General features: G+C 44.0%; 1 protein-coding gene across 2 annotated transcripts in view; it reads right to left on the bottom strand.

The window, feature by feature from the left end:
• Positions 1-16234, bottom strand: part of ADAMTSL3 (ADAMTS like 3) — a 266235-nt gene that overhangs the window by 29993 nt on the left and 220008 nt on the right. For both annotated transcript variants that reach the window (XM_060282650.2, XM_060282648.2), the window contains exons 21-23: positions 3997-5080; positions 2802-2929; positions 1409-1537 (exon numbers count right to left, since the gene is read on the bottom strand). In XM_060282650.2, coding sequence (XP_060138633.2) covers positions 1409-1537; positions 2802-2929; positions 3997-5080 — 1341 coding nt within the window. The remainder of the gene's footprint in view (positions 1-1408; positions 1538-2801; positions 2930-3996; positions 5081-16234) is intronic.

The raw sequence follows: 16234 nt of genomic DNA, 5'->3' as shown, positions 1-16234 counted from the left end.
TCTCCCTCCCCATTCCCCCTTTTTTTCTGGTAGCAGTGCAAGGAAAAATGTGTGTGTGTGTGTGTCCCGCCAAAGTAGGTAATGAAAATGGAAATGGCACTGCCGACTCGTTTTAACAATTTGTTTTCAATAGTTCGGAGCCCTGATCCTTTCCAAGTATATGAGTAAGACATGGGTTTGTACGCACACTCGCTGACTTTGATTAAGCACGACGCACAGCGCTGGCCTATCCCCAACAGTTGGCAACTAGACATGCTCTGTGGGCTTGTGCGATGTTTGAGGACGAGGGGAGACAGGCCAAGTCCTTTGCTCAGGTCCCCAGGGCACTCTCTAGGTTCCAAGGCCTACCCCTACCATGCCTCCATCACTTCCTGGTTGCCCCGGTAACAGAGGCAGCCTCTGGCAACCTCCTGTTTGGAAGGGAGTGGGGGCGGGGGAGGAATCAAGGAAGTCCTGCCAGATTAACGGCCAGCTCACTTAGGCCCCATGTATCAATGGCTGCTAAACCTGATGCAAACCTGATTCTACCTCCACTGTCAAAGGCAGCAAGTTTCTGAATGATGACAGGAGGGGAGAGTGTTACTGCCGGCTTGGGGAGGTAGTGCCGGGAGGCGGTAGTGTCAGGAGGTGGGCACGCTCGCAACCGAGCACCAACACTGGCTTGGGGAGCAGGGTGCTGAGCGTCGGCTGCCCCCCGTTCAGGGCAGTAGTGCTAGGAGGCGGGCTGCCCCCCAAATAAGCCTTGAATTTTCAAGGTGCATCTTATTTGTGGGTGCGGCTTACATTCGGACCAATACGGTAATAAGCCTAAAACTTTTTGTCTCCTTACTGGAGCTGCATCTGGTTGGCTGCAAACGGCAGGCATATTCTGCAACCGGGAGTCCTTGCAGAACTCTCAAGATGGGTATAAGAATGGGCAGCATCCATTATTGCAGGTCGTTGCAATCTGGACAAACCAGAGCCTCAAAAAGCATGAATGGGGTGGGGTGGGGGGTGGGGGGACACTGAGCAGACAGAGGAGGATAGCTGGGCAGCTGAGTTCCTGAGAAAGAAAACAGCTAGCTGTGAAGCCAACACTTTTAAGATCTTCTGCAGCTCTACGGGCTGTTAAACAACGTGGTTAGCCACAGATTGTCTTATGGAAACAAGTTTGTGTGTGTTTGTGTGAGTCTGAGAGAGAGACAGAGGGAGATTTTAGTGGATGGGATTGGAAAGTAACAGAGTGCATAAGGGCGACATGCCTAATAAAAATACGTGCTCCACGATTAATGTTCTGTTGGTTTTTACTAGTAACATATTTCTCATTTTCTTTAAAATACCGTCCAAGACTTCAGATGAACTTTTCAGCACAGCATTATGGGGAGGGAAAAAAGGTGGTAGTTGTTTTGGTGCTTATTTTTCTCCTTACCTTTTACTGGACACTGCAATGTAACGCTCGCTCCTGTTCTTGCCAGAATTGCACCTCCAACAGTTGCAGAAAAGTTCCGAAGCTCAAAATTTGTGACGTTTGTTACAGAAAACAGTATGGTGGGAGCCTCTGCAAAAGACAGAATAGGGTGAGAGGAAAGAGAAGAAACCATCATTAATTAGTCTGAACAAAATAAAAAAAATCCTTCAGTAGCACCTTAAAGACCAACTAAGTTTTTATTTTGGTATGAGCTTTCGTGTGCATGCACACTTCATCAGATACACTGAAACAGAAGTCACCAGACCCTTCAGAGGGTGGGGGGTGGGGGTGATGGGAATGGGTGATGGGCTGATAGGAGTGGTAAACCTGTTGATGACTGTTAACGACTGTTAATGACTGCAAATGGTCTTTTTTGGGGGGGAAGCAAGGGCTGAGGTGCTAAGGAAAGCTTGATCATGTATAATGAGATAAGAATCTTATGTCTCTGTTCATTTCAGGTGGCTCCATGGTTTTAAGCTTGCTAATGAGTTGCAATTCAGCAACTTCTCTTTCCAGTCTGTTTCTGAAATTTTTCTGTAATAAAACAGCTGCTTTGAGATCTTGTATAGAATGTCCTGGGAGATTGAAGTGTTCTCCTACTGGTTTCTCTGTCTTGTGATTTCTGATGTCAGATTTATGTCCATTTATCCTTTGGCGTAAGGTTCTTCTTTCTAACAGGTGTGACCAAGAAACAATGTAATAAGGGAGGGTCTATGCAGATGGGAGCTCTACACTGGTGGGAGTTGCTCATGTTGTACTTTGCTCTTCCTCATTACTACCATTACTACCGGGTTCTGGCCCCTGTGAGCTAGTTTTTTTTAATCATTCAATTTATGTATCATTTCACACGGCCAGAGGAGTTCCAAAACAATTAACAGGGACAATAACATGCAAAATATACCATGAAAACACATTTAAATAAAAGAAATATATGGAAAGTTTAAAAATGTTTTTATATATTCTAAATGCTTTGAAATGTTTTGGGTTGGATTTTAAAATGTTTTGAAACACTTTAAGCACGTTTTGTTTTGTTTCAAATTGAATTGTTTTTAACTTTCTGATATTTGTTGCCCGGGGCTCTGTTGGAAGGAAGGGCAGGATATATATGGCATACATCCACCGAAATCACCAACAACATAAAAAAATGCCCGTATAAATCACCAAAAATAAATGACCAAAAACGTCAGATCATTAGCTCTGTTCAAATGTCCAAGAGAATAAAAACATCTTCACCCGACCTTTTGCATGAAATAAAAACAAATAAATACACGCTGTTTGGGAGGGGAAACAGAAAAAGAAATTGGACAATTGTTCATGGTAAAGAAAGTGGGAAAGCAATCAAATTAAATGCTACCTGAATAAAACAGAGTAGAAGATTCTGTGTCAGAACCAAAGTCATTCTCCACAATGCAGCGATACACGCCCATTTCCTTCCTGGTGGGGTTCAAAATTTGGATTTTCCCACTGTCTTCCAAAACAACTCTGCAGAAGGTTTAAGGAATAGACAAGATTTAACTAGAGACGAGCAAAATTCATTTAGTTCAACACTGGCCTGCTTTGCATTTCACACTAAGCCAAACTCCCAGGTCATTTTGCTGCTGCACTCAAGGTGTATCCTATAGTCTACACCTAGCTCATGGTTTGTCCAGGTCATTAGTAGGGGCATCAGAGAATTCCAACAAACACTTGCTTAGGTTCACTTATTTCTCCAAGCATCAAAATGGAAATCAATTCAGTTGTGGTTGTTTTCTGTCCACAACCAATATGAAATTGATCAGGGGGTGGGATAATGTAATGACAACGTAACTTATGTTGTTAGTTACGTGTAAGTTATGTAATTTTGCTGCAGCAGACAGTGAGATGAGTGACATAGTTTTGGGTGGAAGATGAACTGCAGCAGAATAGAAACAGCGCTGCATGAGATATAGGCACGACAAAATGGAAAACGATGCCTCTTTACACTCTTAAGTCATTGGAGAACAACAGTGGGGCAAGTGTGCATTGTGGGCTTCCCATAGGCATCTAGTTGCCTACTGTGGGAAACAAAATGTTGCGCTAGATAGGCCTTTGGCCTGATCCAGAAAGTATGAAGTATCAAGCCACTTCTATAGCAGCAAGCTTAAGGAGAACACATGCTTTGTCTTCTATGTATATCCTGTTCCCCTACAGTCAATCTTCCTGGGCTTCTCTTTTCTAACTCTACATCGGCCAAAAAACACCAACTAGGTTTGCATTTCTTCACAATTCTGAGGTTCATGAATATCATACTCTGTTGAGTAAACAATAGGTCAAATTAATCTCCCAGTCCCGCTCTCTTTGGCTGTGTGCCGTTAACACAGCAGGGTTCAAAGAGGACCCTAATTTTGATAATGTCAATGGCTACCTTCTTAACAGACTCTGATGCCCAAAATGAATGCTAATGCAGTAAAATGAGTAAGCAGGAGGGATTTTCACAGCTGATTCCTTTTTTTTATACTGTAATTATTTGACAGTGATACCACATGACTCATTGAGAAAACCACATAAAGCATGGATTCCCTTTTACTTACTTCTCAAAGGACTTTAACTCCATTCCATCTTTTGTCCATGTATACTTAGGGTTGCTAACACCAAGAGTTTCACAAAGCAAATGTATAAGGCGGGTGTCCTTGGTTAAAAAGACCGTACTCCCAATATGGACTGTTTCTGTTCTGTTCCAAAGAATCTTGGGCCCTTCTTTGTGCCTCACAATAACTGGGATTTTTTGGCTCATCGTCGATGCATTGCCTTGGGGTTTTGTGCTGAGATTATCAGGCACGTCTGCAGATTTGCCAGGTTTCCTGGAAGGCGGCTTTTTGCCTTGAGGCTCCTTCTGCATATCAGAAGCAGAATGCGGTGGTTTGGACAACTCGGCAATCAACTGGTAGACGAGCTGGGAAGCCAACTCATCATTGACCTCCCCAGCCTCGACAAGGTGACTCAAATTCTTTATCAGCTCCTCGAAATGTACGGTATCCATACTGTAGGCACCGGGGAGAGCCACTGCCTCCAGCCGCTTATTTTTGAATTCATGAGAGCCACGTTCCTCTGCCGAATTTCTTGTGTGAGTCTCCAGGTGTCGCAGAAAAGGCTGGTCGTTCACCTGCCCATCGCCCAGATACTGCTCGCTCTTCTGGCTCCACAGTTGCCACATCTGACTCATTTTGTGCCACTTTGCTCCCAAGCTGTTGGCCTCATTGCGCTCTGTGCTGCTGCTCTCACCTGCGTGCTTACCAAAAGCGGGCGGCTCGATCAGCTTGTTGTCTGTGCCGATGAGCTTGAGAACAAACGTCTCCTGCGCTGAGCCTGCAATGCACTTGTACACCCCGATATCCGAAGCCTCAAGACTGTTGACCTTGAGCGATCCTGATTTAGTGACGCCAAGTCGCTTAGAGAGCTGGAGGTGCTGCCCGTCTTTCTCCCATTGGATAAGCGACTTTTGGAACCTCCGGACGGGGCACTTAATGACAACAGATGTTTTTGGAAGCAGGTAAGCTCGGCTTCCGATAGTGAAATTTATGCGCTTCTCTTGCCTCGTTTGAATGTAGACTCTGTGGATGCTGAGGATCTGTGGTCCAAGGGAAGCGTATTTCCCAAAAAGTTTAGGTTTCATCTCTGAAATGATAAAGTCATAGTGGGGAAATGATAAAGTCATAGTGGGGGTGGGGGTGTGTGTGAGACACATTTGACCACTTTCTTTTCCATCTATATTTGATCCATTTATGCAAATCTCATTTACCCAGAAGTGCTTCCAGACATTGTTTGTCTCAACAGGATATTGAACTTGGAAGATCGATACAGTGGTGCCTCGCTAGACGAATTTAATTCGTTCCACGGGTCTATTCTTATAACGAAAAATTCGTCTAGCGAATCCCATAGGAATGCATTGAATTTTTTTATTTTTTTTTTTGCCCATAGGAACACATTAATTGAATTTCAATGCATTCCTATGGGAAACTGCGATTTGCTAGACAATTTTTTTTGTAAAACGAATTCGTCTAACGAGGCAACCTCCGCTAGAAAAATCCTTTCTTTAAGCGAAAATTTCGTCTTACAGGGCGTTCGTTAAGCGAGGCACCACTGTATCCTAATTCCCAGCATACTTACTGTATTTTTCCGTGTATAAGACGAGGTTTTTCCCCCAAATTCTTAAAGTTTAAAATTGGGGGTAGTCTTCTACATGGAATGTTGAAATTAAATATATAAATAAATATCATACATGCCACCGTACATGCTCTGGCAGTTGCAGCTCCTCGCAGGGGAGGGGAGAGGCACACTGAGCGGCCTCCAGAGTCTGCCTGCCCCCTCCCTCTCAGCCGCCCTACAGCTGGGGGACAGGTTGCGCAGAGCCTGAGCGCACCCAAGGGGCAGAGTGCAGTTCACTCCCCTGGATGTTTGAGAGTGGATGATGATAAAAACGGCATTAGACTTTGGGCATAATATTGAGTTTGATTCTTGGACAAAATTGTGGAACGAAAATTTGAAATTTACGGCATGTATGGCATTAAAGGAAAATGTAATGAAGATGATGTATAGATGGTTTTTGACACCAGTAAAGTTAGCGAAGATGTATAGAATGAGAGATAAAACATGCTGGAAATGCAAAGAATCAGACGGAGACTTTTATAATATGTGGTGGACGTGTGATAAAGTAAAGATATTTTGGGAATTGATCTATAATGAACTAAAAAAGATGTTTAGATATACCGGTACTATTCCCAAAAAATGGAAGCATTTTTGCTAGGTTTGATGGGAGAGGAAATTGTGAAGATAGATCAAAGACTATTTATGTATGCCACAGCAGCAGCGAGAACTTTAATGGCCCAAAAGTAGAAGTTATAGGAAGAACCATAATTGCAAAAATTTGAAGACACTAGCAGGATTGAAATAAATCCTACAATGTGGATAACAGATGAAAGAACAAAAATGCGAGATGGGACTTGAAAGCGGAAGACTGTTGAAGGGAAGGAGGGAAGTCGCATGCTCGGCACAGCAGAAGGTTTTATGTTTGTTATTGTATTGTTGAAAATATTGTTTAAGGAAGAAAATAATAAAAATATATTAAAAAAATTAAAAAAAGAGAGTAAAAAGGTAAAATAGGGACCCAGGTGGCGCTGTGGTTAAACCACTGAGCCTAGGGCTTGCTGATCAGAAGGTCGGCGGTTCGATTCCCTGTGACGGGGTGAGCTCCCGTTGCTTGGTCCCAGCTCCTGCCAACCTAGCAGTTTGAAAGCACGTCAAAATGCAAGTAGATAAATAGGAACCGCTACAGCGGGAAGGTAAACGGCGTTTCCATGTGTTGCTCTGGTTTGCCAGAAGCGGCTTTGTCATGCTGGCCACATGACCTGGAAGCTGTACGCCGGCTCCCTCGGCCAATAATGTGAGATGAGCGCGCAACCCCAGAGTCGGTCACGACTGGACCTAATGGTCAGGGGTCCCTTGAATTGAATTGAATTGAGGGAAGTCGCATGCTCGGCACAGCAGAAGGTTTTATGTTTGTTATTGTATTGTTGAAAATATTGTTTAAGGAAGAAAATAATAAAAATATATTTAAAAAATTAAAAAAAGAGAGTGGAGCAGAAAAAAAAATCAATTTGACTTCTGCAGTTCCCGGCCGTCAGGGACACGCTCTCGTTCACACTCTCCCACTCTCTCAGCTGCCTGGCTCTGTGCCAGCTCCGCTGCCGCTCCAGTTGGCCTAGGGAATCGAAGTCATCTCAACCCCTCCATGCCTTGCACGCCTTGTGCCCCTCCTGGGCAACGGCGCTGCCCACCCACGACTCCCGAGCCTCCCCCGATCTCCTCCCCCCTTCTCCCTTTGTTTTGACAGATGGGGGAGGCAGCGAACCCTATGTTTCAGTAGAGTGCATTGTGCCTAGGGTTGCCACCCGTCCCTGGAAAAACGTGAGGGGTGGGAAGATAGTTCTTTTAGCTGTAGGGCGGCTGAGTGGGAGGGGCAGACAGACTATGGAGGCTCCCTAGTACGCCCTGCCCCTCCCCTGCAAGGAGCTCAGTGATGGCACCCAGGGCGGGCTGACAGGAGCAGCCGCCGTCACACAGCTTGCCTCACTGTTTGATGTTTAAAATATTTGTTTCTTAATTTTGGGCTCAAAAAATAGGGGTCACCTTATACATGGGGGTGTCTTATAGATGGAAAAATACGGCACTTAGAATCAAGCCCCAGTAATTTCCATGGGACTAAGTGAGAATTGCACCATAAGGCTCAAATATCAGTTCACATCTGGACTATCTGAAGATCTTAGTATATTCATCTGTGATTTGGGTAAAAAACAGTAACATATGTAGAAAGCTAGTTTTCTTCATACAGGGAGTTTTAAAACAGCAGCAGCAGCATGGAAGCACATTAGGAAACACTGTGCCCCCACATGCCTTCTGAATTGAGAATTTCCACTTTCCCCTCTATTTCATCTCAGACCTATTTGCATGCTCAGCAACCAACACAACTCAGACCAAGTTTTCCATGCTTAACAGACTTGGAAATAAAGGGCCAAATATATGAACATGGGCAGGCAGTGATGAGTAATAACCAGCACAGTTACCTGCCAGAAATGAAAGTGGGGGACAATTCAGAATGTGGGAAGCTAGAGATAAAAATTAGCACTCTAACAGAGAGGCAGAGAGGGAAGCAAGGGGCCAAAGCATGCAACGGTAGGCAAAGCAATCTGGGAAAGGAAACTGAGACTCACTTTCCCTCATCCACTGATCTGCTATATATGACTTTTATTGCCACATTTCCACATGCATTCCCACTATTGACTGGGAATCTCTCTAGTAAATTAATGTTTTGGCTGGTCAGTTATGGCCAATGAGGACAACAGCTGATTTAAGACCTGTGTATTTATCAAGCTGCAGCCAGCTGTTTCATTTCTGCGCGAGAAACAAATTGCCCCAGGTTCTGAGTTTATTGAAAGAAGTGTGCTTTATCATAATAACGATGCAGTTCAAAATATTTGTCTCAATGGAAATGCTCCAGCATTTAAGTTGTCTCCATTTCCATTTCCAAAAGTCCAGAATGCATGGAAAGCAGGTGTGACGTAAAAATTAAAACATGTTTTAGCTGTCCTGGGCTTACTCCAAACTATTCCAATGCGATACATGTCTATGAATATGCACGAAAGCATCTATGGCAAAGCCTCCCACCCTTCATCCCTTTATTTTAAAGAAAGACTGGGCTGGATTCCTTCTCTTTGGCAAAGCAGGGCCATGTCAGTCTGTTGGTCTACTGCAGGGGTGGCCAACTCCCAAGAGACTGCGATCTACTCACAGAGTTAAAAACTGGCAGTGATCTACCCCCTATTGGGGGGTTCAGGTCAAGGTTGTTGAACTTTTTCTATGAAGGAAAGCCCTGTTTTGGGGGGAGGGGTTCAGGTTGAAGTTGTTGAGCTTTTTAGAGAGGAGGAAAGCCCTGTTTTTTGGGGCGGTTTAGAGAGAAGGAAAGCCACATTTTGGGGGGTGCAGGGCAAAAATGTTGAGCTTTTTTAGGGGAGCTAAAGTTGTTGAGCTGCTTTGGGGGGAGCCAGTGATCTACCACAGACGTCCAGTGATCTACCGGTAGATCACGATCTACCTGTAGATCACGATCTACCTGTTGGACATGCCTGGTCTACTGCATTTGCACAGGTGGCTTGTTTGAGAGAAAGAAAAACACACTCCCTTCGGGAAGCAGAATTAGGTGTTAGGTGTACATTGTGGGTTGGCAGGTGTGTTGTAACGCCCCATAAAACAACCACTTCTCAACATCTTTGGAAGAGGCTGTGCTTTGCTCCTCGCTGCCATCAGAGGTGTGGTTGGCAGTGATGTGGAACACAGAAAATCTCAGTTGTAACTTCAAAGTTGTGGAACAAGGTAGCTTGACACCAGATAAGTAGCTTTGTCCAGCTCACCCTGCAGAACTTCCATGGGCTCGGGCAAAAAAGGCCTTTTCTCCATCAGTGTATTTTCTCTCTCCTTTTTTCAGTGATATTTCATTAATTTTTTTAAAATTTTCACCCATACATTCCAATACACAATATTTTTTGTTTTGTTTTGTCAACTTCCCACTCTGTTTTCCTGGGTGTTTTTTAATTGTTCCCCCTTCCTACACCCTATCTTCTGTGTCTTAAAATCACAATACACAATATCTCTAATTTCTTCTGTGGCTCGTAGTTTAAATTCTGCTCACGAACTCATCATACTATAATATTTCTGTAAATAGTCCGAAAAAGGCTTCCATTCTTCCACAAAACAATCACCATTAAGTTCTCTTATTTTAGCTGTTAACTTTGTCAATTCCACAAAGTGCATTTTCCCCCTTTAAACTGGAGGAAGCGCAGCAGCTGAGCTCTGTATAGGGATGGGCAAACAGATCGATTCTGGTTCCCCATTTTCTAATCTTAAATTTAGTTCTCCACATTCGCACATCAGCTTGCATTTTTTTTTTAAATAAAAAAATATGTCCTTGTGAAAATTCACCAACATTTTAGTGATTTCCCCTAATACACATATATTTGTAAAGATACCTTTGTATTGTACTTTTGTTAATGCATAATATCTCCTCTACCCTAGTATATGCCTCATTGTACTGTATATATTACTTAGCTGGATAAGCGCATTGCCAAGATTAGGAGAAGTGCAAATTCTGAGGAATAGCTGTGTTTCAGTTTTTGTGTATGGTTTGCGAATTGGGTATGCTGGCCTTTAATTGTGAACTGAATCCATTTCTCCCCCTTTCCCCTAACTCTGGATCAAGGCCAGGCACTTGGGAGCTTTTCATTTTTTATTTTTTTTAATGCTCCTAATATAACTGTGACGTCAGACTTATTGTTCCCTCTGGCTCATCATTATCTACTTGCAGCATCTCTCCAGGGTTTCAGACAAGGTTCTCTCCAAGCCCTACCTGGAGATGCCGGGGATCGAACTTCCTGGATGCCAAGCAGATGCTCTTCCACTGAGCTATGGCCCTTCCTTTCCCCTAGAGGTCCTTGTGTCCACTAAGTGACAGGCATTTTGACAGGCTGTTAAGAATGTTTTACTCCACCAGGCCTTTGGGCTTAATTGGTTGGTTGTCCGCTCTTCAGGGTTTTTTGTTTGTTTGTTTTTTAAAAACACACACACATGACTGAGCAATTTCCATCTGGTTTTGCTCGTTCTTATTCTATTTTATTGTTTCAGTATTGTCCTTTTACCTGTTTTTAACTTTGTGAGCCGCTCTGAAAGCTGACGGTCAGGAAGAATATATAAATATACGTAAATAAATACGCAAATCACTGGGGTTTTGCAGAGGAATGAATTAATACAGTACAATGGCATGTAGCAATGATGTCATGGGACAGATCCTTGGCACACCAAATCAGTAACTCTGCTGAATTTTACAGAGCTATAACTCAGGACTGATCTGACTAGGTAAGCAACTCAGGTGGTTTTTAAGACTGGTTTTTAAAAGACATTGTTATTTTTATTTAAATATCCCAGCCCTTGGCCAAAGAGCTCAAGGTGCGATTTGTCCTTTATCCTTGCAAACAGCCCTGTGAGGTAGGTTAGGCTAAGGAACAGCAACTTGTCCAAAGTCATCCAATATGTTTTCTGGCTGAGCAAGCATCGTAAAAAAGATTTTCTCTGTCCCATCTGCACTATTGGTGTATCTGAAGAAGTGTGCATGCACACTAGTGGGGTGCCACAGGGTTCTGTCTTGGGTCCAGGCTTATTCAACATCTTTATCAATGACTTGGATGATGGGCTTGAGGGCATCCTGAGCAAGTTTGCAGATGACACCAAATTGGGGGTGGTGGTGGTGGCTAATACCCCAGAGGACAGGATCACACTTCAGAATGACCTTAACAGATTAGACAACTGGGCCAAAGCAAACAAGATGAATTTTAACAAGGAGAAATTTAACACTTGGGCAAAAAAATATATATGAAAGGCACAAATACAGGATGGGTGACACCTGGCTTGAGAGCAGTACATGTGAAAAGGATCTAGGAGTCTTGGTAGACCACAAACTTGACATGAGTCAACAGTGTGATGCAGCAGCTAAAAAAGCCAATGCAATTCTGGGCTGCATCAATAGGAGTATAGCATCTAGATCAAGGGAAGTAATAGTATCACTGTATTCTGCTCTGGTCAGACCTCACCTGGAGTACTGTGTCCAGTTCTGGGCACCACACTTCAAGAAGGATACAGACAAGCTGGAACGTGTCCAGAAGAGGGCAACCAAAATGGTCAAAGGCCTGGAAACGATGCCTTATGAGGAACGGCTTAGGGAGCTGGGTATGTTTAGCCTGGAGAAGAGAAGGTTAAGGGGTGATATGATAGCCATGTTCAAATATATTAAAGGGTGCCATATAGAGGAGGGAGAAAGGTTGTTTTCTGCTGCTCCAGAGAAGCGAACACGGAGCAATGGATTCAAACTACAAGAAAGATGATTCCACCTAAACATTAGGAAGAACTTCCTGACAGTAAGAGCTGTTCGACAGTGGAATTTGCTACCAAGGAGTGTGGTGGAGTCTCCTTCCTTGGAGGTCTTTAAGCAGAGGCTTGACAGGCATATGTCAAGAATGCTTTGATGGTGTTTCCTGCTTGGCAGGGGGTTGGACTGGATGGCCCTTGTGGTCTCTTCCAACTCTATGATTCTATGAAAGCTCATACCTATGACAAACTTACCGTAGTTGGTCTCTAAGGTCCATCTGCACTACGACATTGAAAGCAGTATTGTACCACTTGAAACAGCTGTGTCTGCACCCCAAAGAATTCTGAGGACTGTAGTTTGTTAAGGGTGCTGAAAACTGTTAGGAGACCCCCTATTCCCCAGCTCAGAGTGGTTTAACAACCAATCCCTCTTCCCAGGGAACTCTGGAAATTGTAGCACCAGGCGGCATCTGTTGTTCACTGCCCACTTGCACAAGGACAAGTTAACTTTAATATTCCGCCACGGGGAATCCAACACAGCACAGGAAGATCTAGCAGGATATCGTAGTGCAGATTGAGCAATCTATTGTGCAACAAAGTCACCAGCAACGTGCTTATGCATTGTTTTGCACAATGTTTCATTGGTGAAACATCTTTTCAGGGATGCAAGCATACAGTTAAGTAGTTTTAACTTAGCGCTCCATTGGATACAACCTCATTCAATGTCCGCTGCATTATTTTTCGTTTTGTTAAAAAAATTAAATTGCTTTAATTGACTGTTTTATCATGTTTGTTAGACACTTTGAGCTCCAGTAGGAGGAAACTTTGGATACAAGCATCATGAATGAATGGATGGATGACAGCCAGCCAGACAGACAGATATTGCATTTATATTCCACCTTTTATCTAAGGATCTCAAGGTGTTATACATGGTTCTTTCCCTCCACACTCAATCCTTGGTCCAGTATACCTGAAGGAGCGTCTCCACCTCCATCATTCTGCCCGGACACTGAGGTCCAGCACCGAGGGCCTTCTGGCGGTTCCCTCGTTGCAAGAAGCCAAGTTGCAGGGAACTAGGCAGAGGGCCTTCTCGGTGGTGGCGCCTGCCCTGTGGAACGCCCTCCCAACAGATGTCAAAGAGGAAAACAACTACCAGACTTTTAGAAGACATCTGAAGGTTCAGGGAGGCTTTTAATGTTTAATAGATTACTGTGTTTTATTTTTCTGTTGGAAGCCGCCCAGAGTGGCTGGGGTATAAATAATAAATTATTATTATTATTATTATTATTATTATTATTATTATTATTATCCCCACAACAACCCTGTGAGGTAGGTTAAACTGAGAGGCAGGGACTGCCGAAAGGCCAGCCAGTGAGTTTCATGGCCAAGTGGGGATTTGAACTCTGGCTTCCCAAGCCCTAGTCTGACACTCTAACCACTACACCACACTGTCTCTCCATTCACAGCCTAATTCCAGAGCTGAACAACGCAACTAGCAGAGTCATGCACTCTACCTCTTATTGGTGAGATCACTGTCTAACAAGTGCTTGTCCACACGATTCTGCTGGTTGTGTAGCATGGTTCTGAGATAGAGATGAGTATAAACCCTTGCCATAAGCAGGTCAAGAAACTGAATTAAGATAAGCTTCCTATTTTTTTTTTAACAAGACATGTTTCGAACCACCCTCATTTCGGTTTCTCCATATTACTTCCCTTCTTTCAATAGCAGGAGCAAGCAATGTGCAGGCTGGACACACTGCCACACAAATATCCACAATTAATTAAATTCAGAGAGATATGTAGCTCGAAAATATTTTATTAAATGCCGTGCCAAGGACATTCCTTCAAGTCCGTGGAGCTTTATTTAAAGTGGTGTTTTGTGCCTCAGGATCTTGGCATGTTAACTGGCAATGAAGTCCAAGAAAAGAAGTTTCATATTATGTACGAACCAATAATTACGCTAGCTCCTATTTTGTTTGGTGCCTTGTTTTTAACGCAGAGTTAAGGCATGTAGCCAAGCAGCCACAGAAGGCGATTAAACTCAAGGAGATGCCTGCATTGGGGCCCCCACACCTGCTCCAAGGAAACTGTCTTCAACCTGTCTCTTAATTCAGGTCTCCAGGCAATGAGTACCAAAGCAGCTGCACAAGGCCTCTGAACTGTGACTGGTTCAGAGAAAACCCTCCCCCCTCCCCATATACTGTAAGGGGCACTGAGAGGCCATATAGTTAAACCCTCTGCTTAAATTCTGTGGGTTGAAGCCAACGTAGCGCTAAGTTAAAGTCACTTAGCAGCCTGCTTGTTTTGCTGGCAAGATGTTTTGCGCCGGAGGACTATTGTTGCACAAGAGAACGCATAAGCAGGTTGCTGGCGACTTCGTTGCACAATATTACCGTGCGATCCGTTGTGCAATGAGTTTCTGCTGGCACAGCTAGTGCATTAGATTCCTCTGTTGCACAACGTTAAAATTCACCTGTCCGCTGGTGCAATAGCCCTTGCATTTGCAGACAGAGAATGTTGGACAGAGCCCTGTAACTTTATTCCTGCCCCCACGCCATGCAATTTTCACCAATCAAACAGGCCAGCCCACGCCAAAGCAAACTACGCCACAAGGAGAGAACAGATTGCTGTAAAATGCTTCGTGTCTTTGTGTGTATATCCATACTTTTTTTTAAAGAACACATCTAAAATGTAAAGTGTGCATGCATTGTTCATGTACACTCTTCATAACAATAAGGTAAAGGTAAAGGGACCCCTGACCATTAGGTCCAGTCGTGACCGACTCTGGGGTTGCGCGCTCATCTCGCATTATTGGCCGAGGGAGCCGGCGTATAGCTTCCAGGTCATGTGGCCAGCATGACAAAGCCGCTTCTGGCAAACCAGAGCAGCACACGGAAACGCCGTTTACATTCCTGCTGTAACAGTTCCTATTTATCTACTTGCATTTTGACGTGCTTTCGAACTGCTAGGTTGGCAGGAGCTGGAACCAAGCAACGGGAGCTCACCCTGTCACAGGGATTCGAACCGGCGACCTTCTGATCAGCAAGCCCTAGGCTCAGTGGTTTAACCCACAGCACCACCTGGGTCCCTCCTTCATAATAATACAAGAGTCCTATTGCACCACACCTGGGGTGACAATCTATTTCCAACAGTGGTCAGTGAGGATGCTGCTGAGAAGCCTACAAGTGTAGGTGAGAGCCCTCCCTCATGGCTGTTTTATTCCCAGGAACTGAAGTTATTCTGAATAAGGAGGTTCTATTGAGCCATCATAGCTAGCAGCTGCTATCTACGCTTTCTTTACAGCTCTCCAAGCAGGTGGCCACCACCACATCCTGCAGCACTGAGTTCCTCATTGAACGATGGCATTGTCTGGAAAAAGCACTTCCTTTCACCTTGATTGGCTACAGCTCCCTGCTGAGTTCATACTTGGTGCCAAAGTACTTTTGAAACTACAGGAGCTCTCAAAAGGAGATGATGATATGGCATGGAGGAGACGGGGGAGTAAAAATAAAAATAAAAACACCTCCTGATTTGGCTTGGATCCTGGAGCTTGTGTACAATACAGTTTTTGCCAAGTTCTCTCTAATATTAAGTCATTGATATTAAAGCCCTCTCACCTTCTTTTAAAGCATGAAAGGAATACACGGATTTAGTTTGGGGAATTATACATATGCAAGGTAATGACACTTCAGGATTTTTTTTTCACAAGCAGACACAGTGGCTGCAATTCTAAATGTGCTTATGCTGGCAGAGCCCCACTGACCTCAGCGGGGCTCTGCGGCTGCCAGAGCAAGCACATTCAAGACTGTAGTCGGGATGTGTTTGCACAAAAGACCAGTCAGATGCCTAATTTGTTATTATTTTACATGTACACTTACCACCCTCGCAGGCGCTTTCAAAAGCAACCGTACAAAGCAAAGTGCAGACACCCTTTTCAAGACTTCTGGCAACAAGGGAGAGAGAGAGAGAGGCAGGCTTCTTCTGTCTCCTATGCACACTGGAACACTCTAATAACAATGCTAAGGCTGCAATCTTATGCACACTTAATTGGGGATACAGGACTCAAGGCTGGGCAAATATATATAAGATTGGGCTATACACAGTAGAACAGCAGCCAAGTTCTGCTGAGCCAGGATTGGAAATTAACTTCAGGGGCTTGTAAAAGTCTCCAAATTCTGCTCAAGCACAGATCTGAACTGGAGAACAATTACTAGCCTGCCCACCTCAAAAAACCTTTCCGAGTCCCCCCTGCCTGCCATCCGAAACAGGAGCGTTACTAAGCCCTTGAAAGACAGGACACAAATTTGTACAAAATCTGCATGTGCTAATTTACAGTATGTGCATACTGTGGTACCTCTACTT

This window comes from Zootoca vivipara, chromosome 13 (genome assembly GCF_965207765.1).
Source record: "Zootoca vivipara chromosome 13, rZooViv2.hap1.1, whole genome shotgun sequence".
NCBI lineage: Eukaryota > Metazoa > Chordata > Lepidosauria > Squamata > Lacertidae > Zootoca > Zootoca vivipara.
This window is presented reverse-complemented; position numbering and strand designations above follow the sequence as displayed.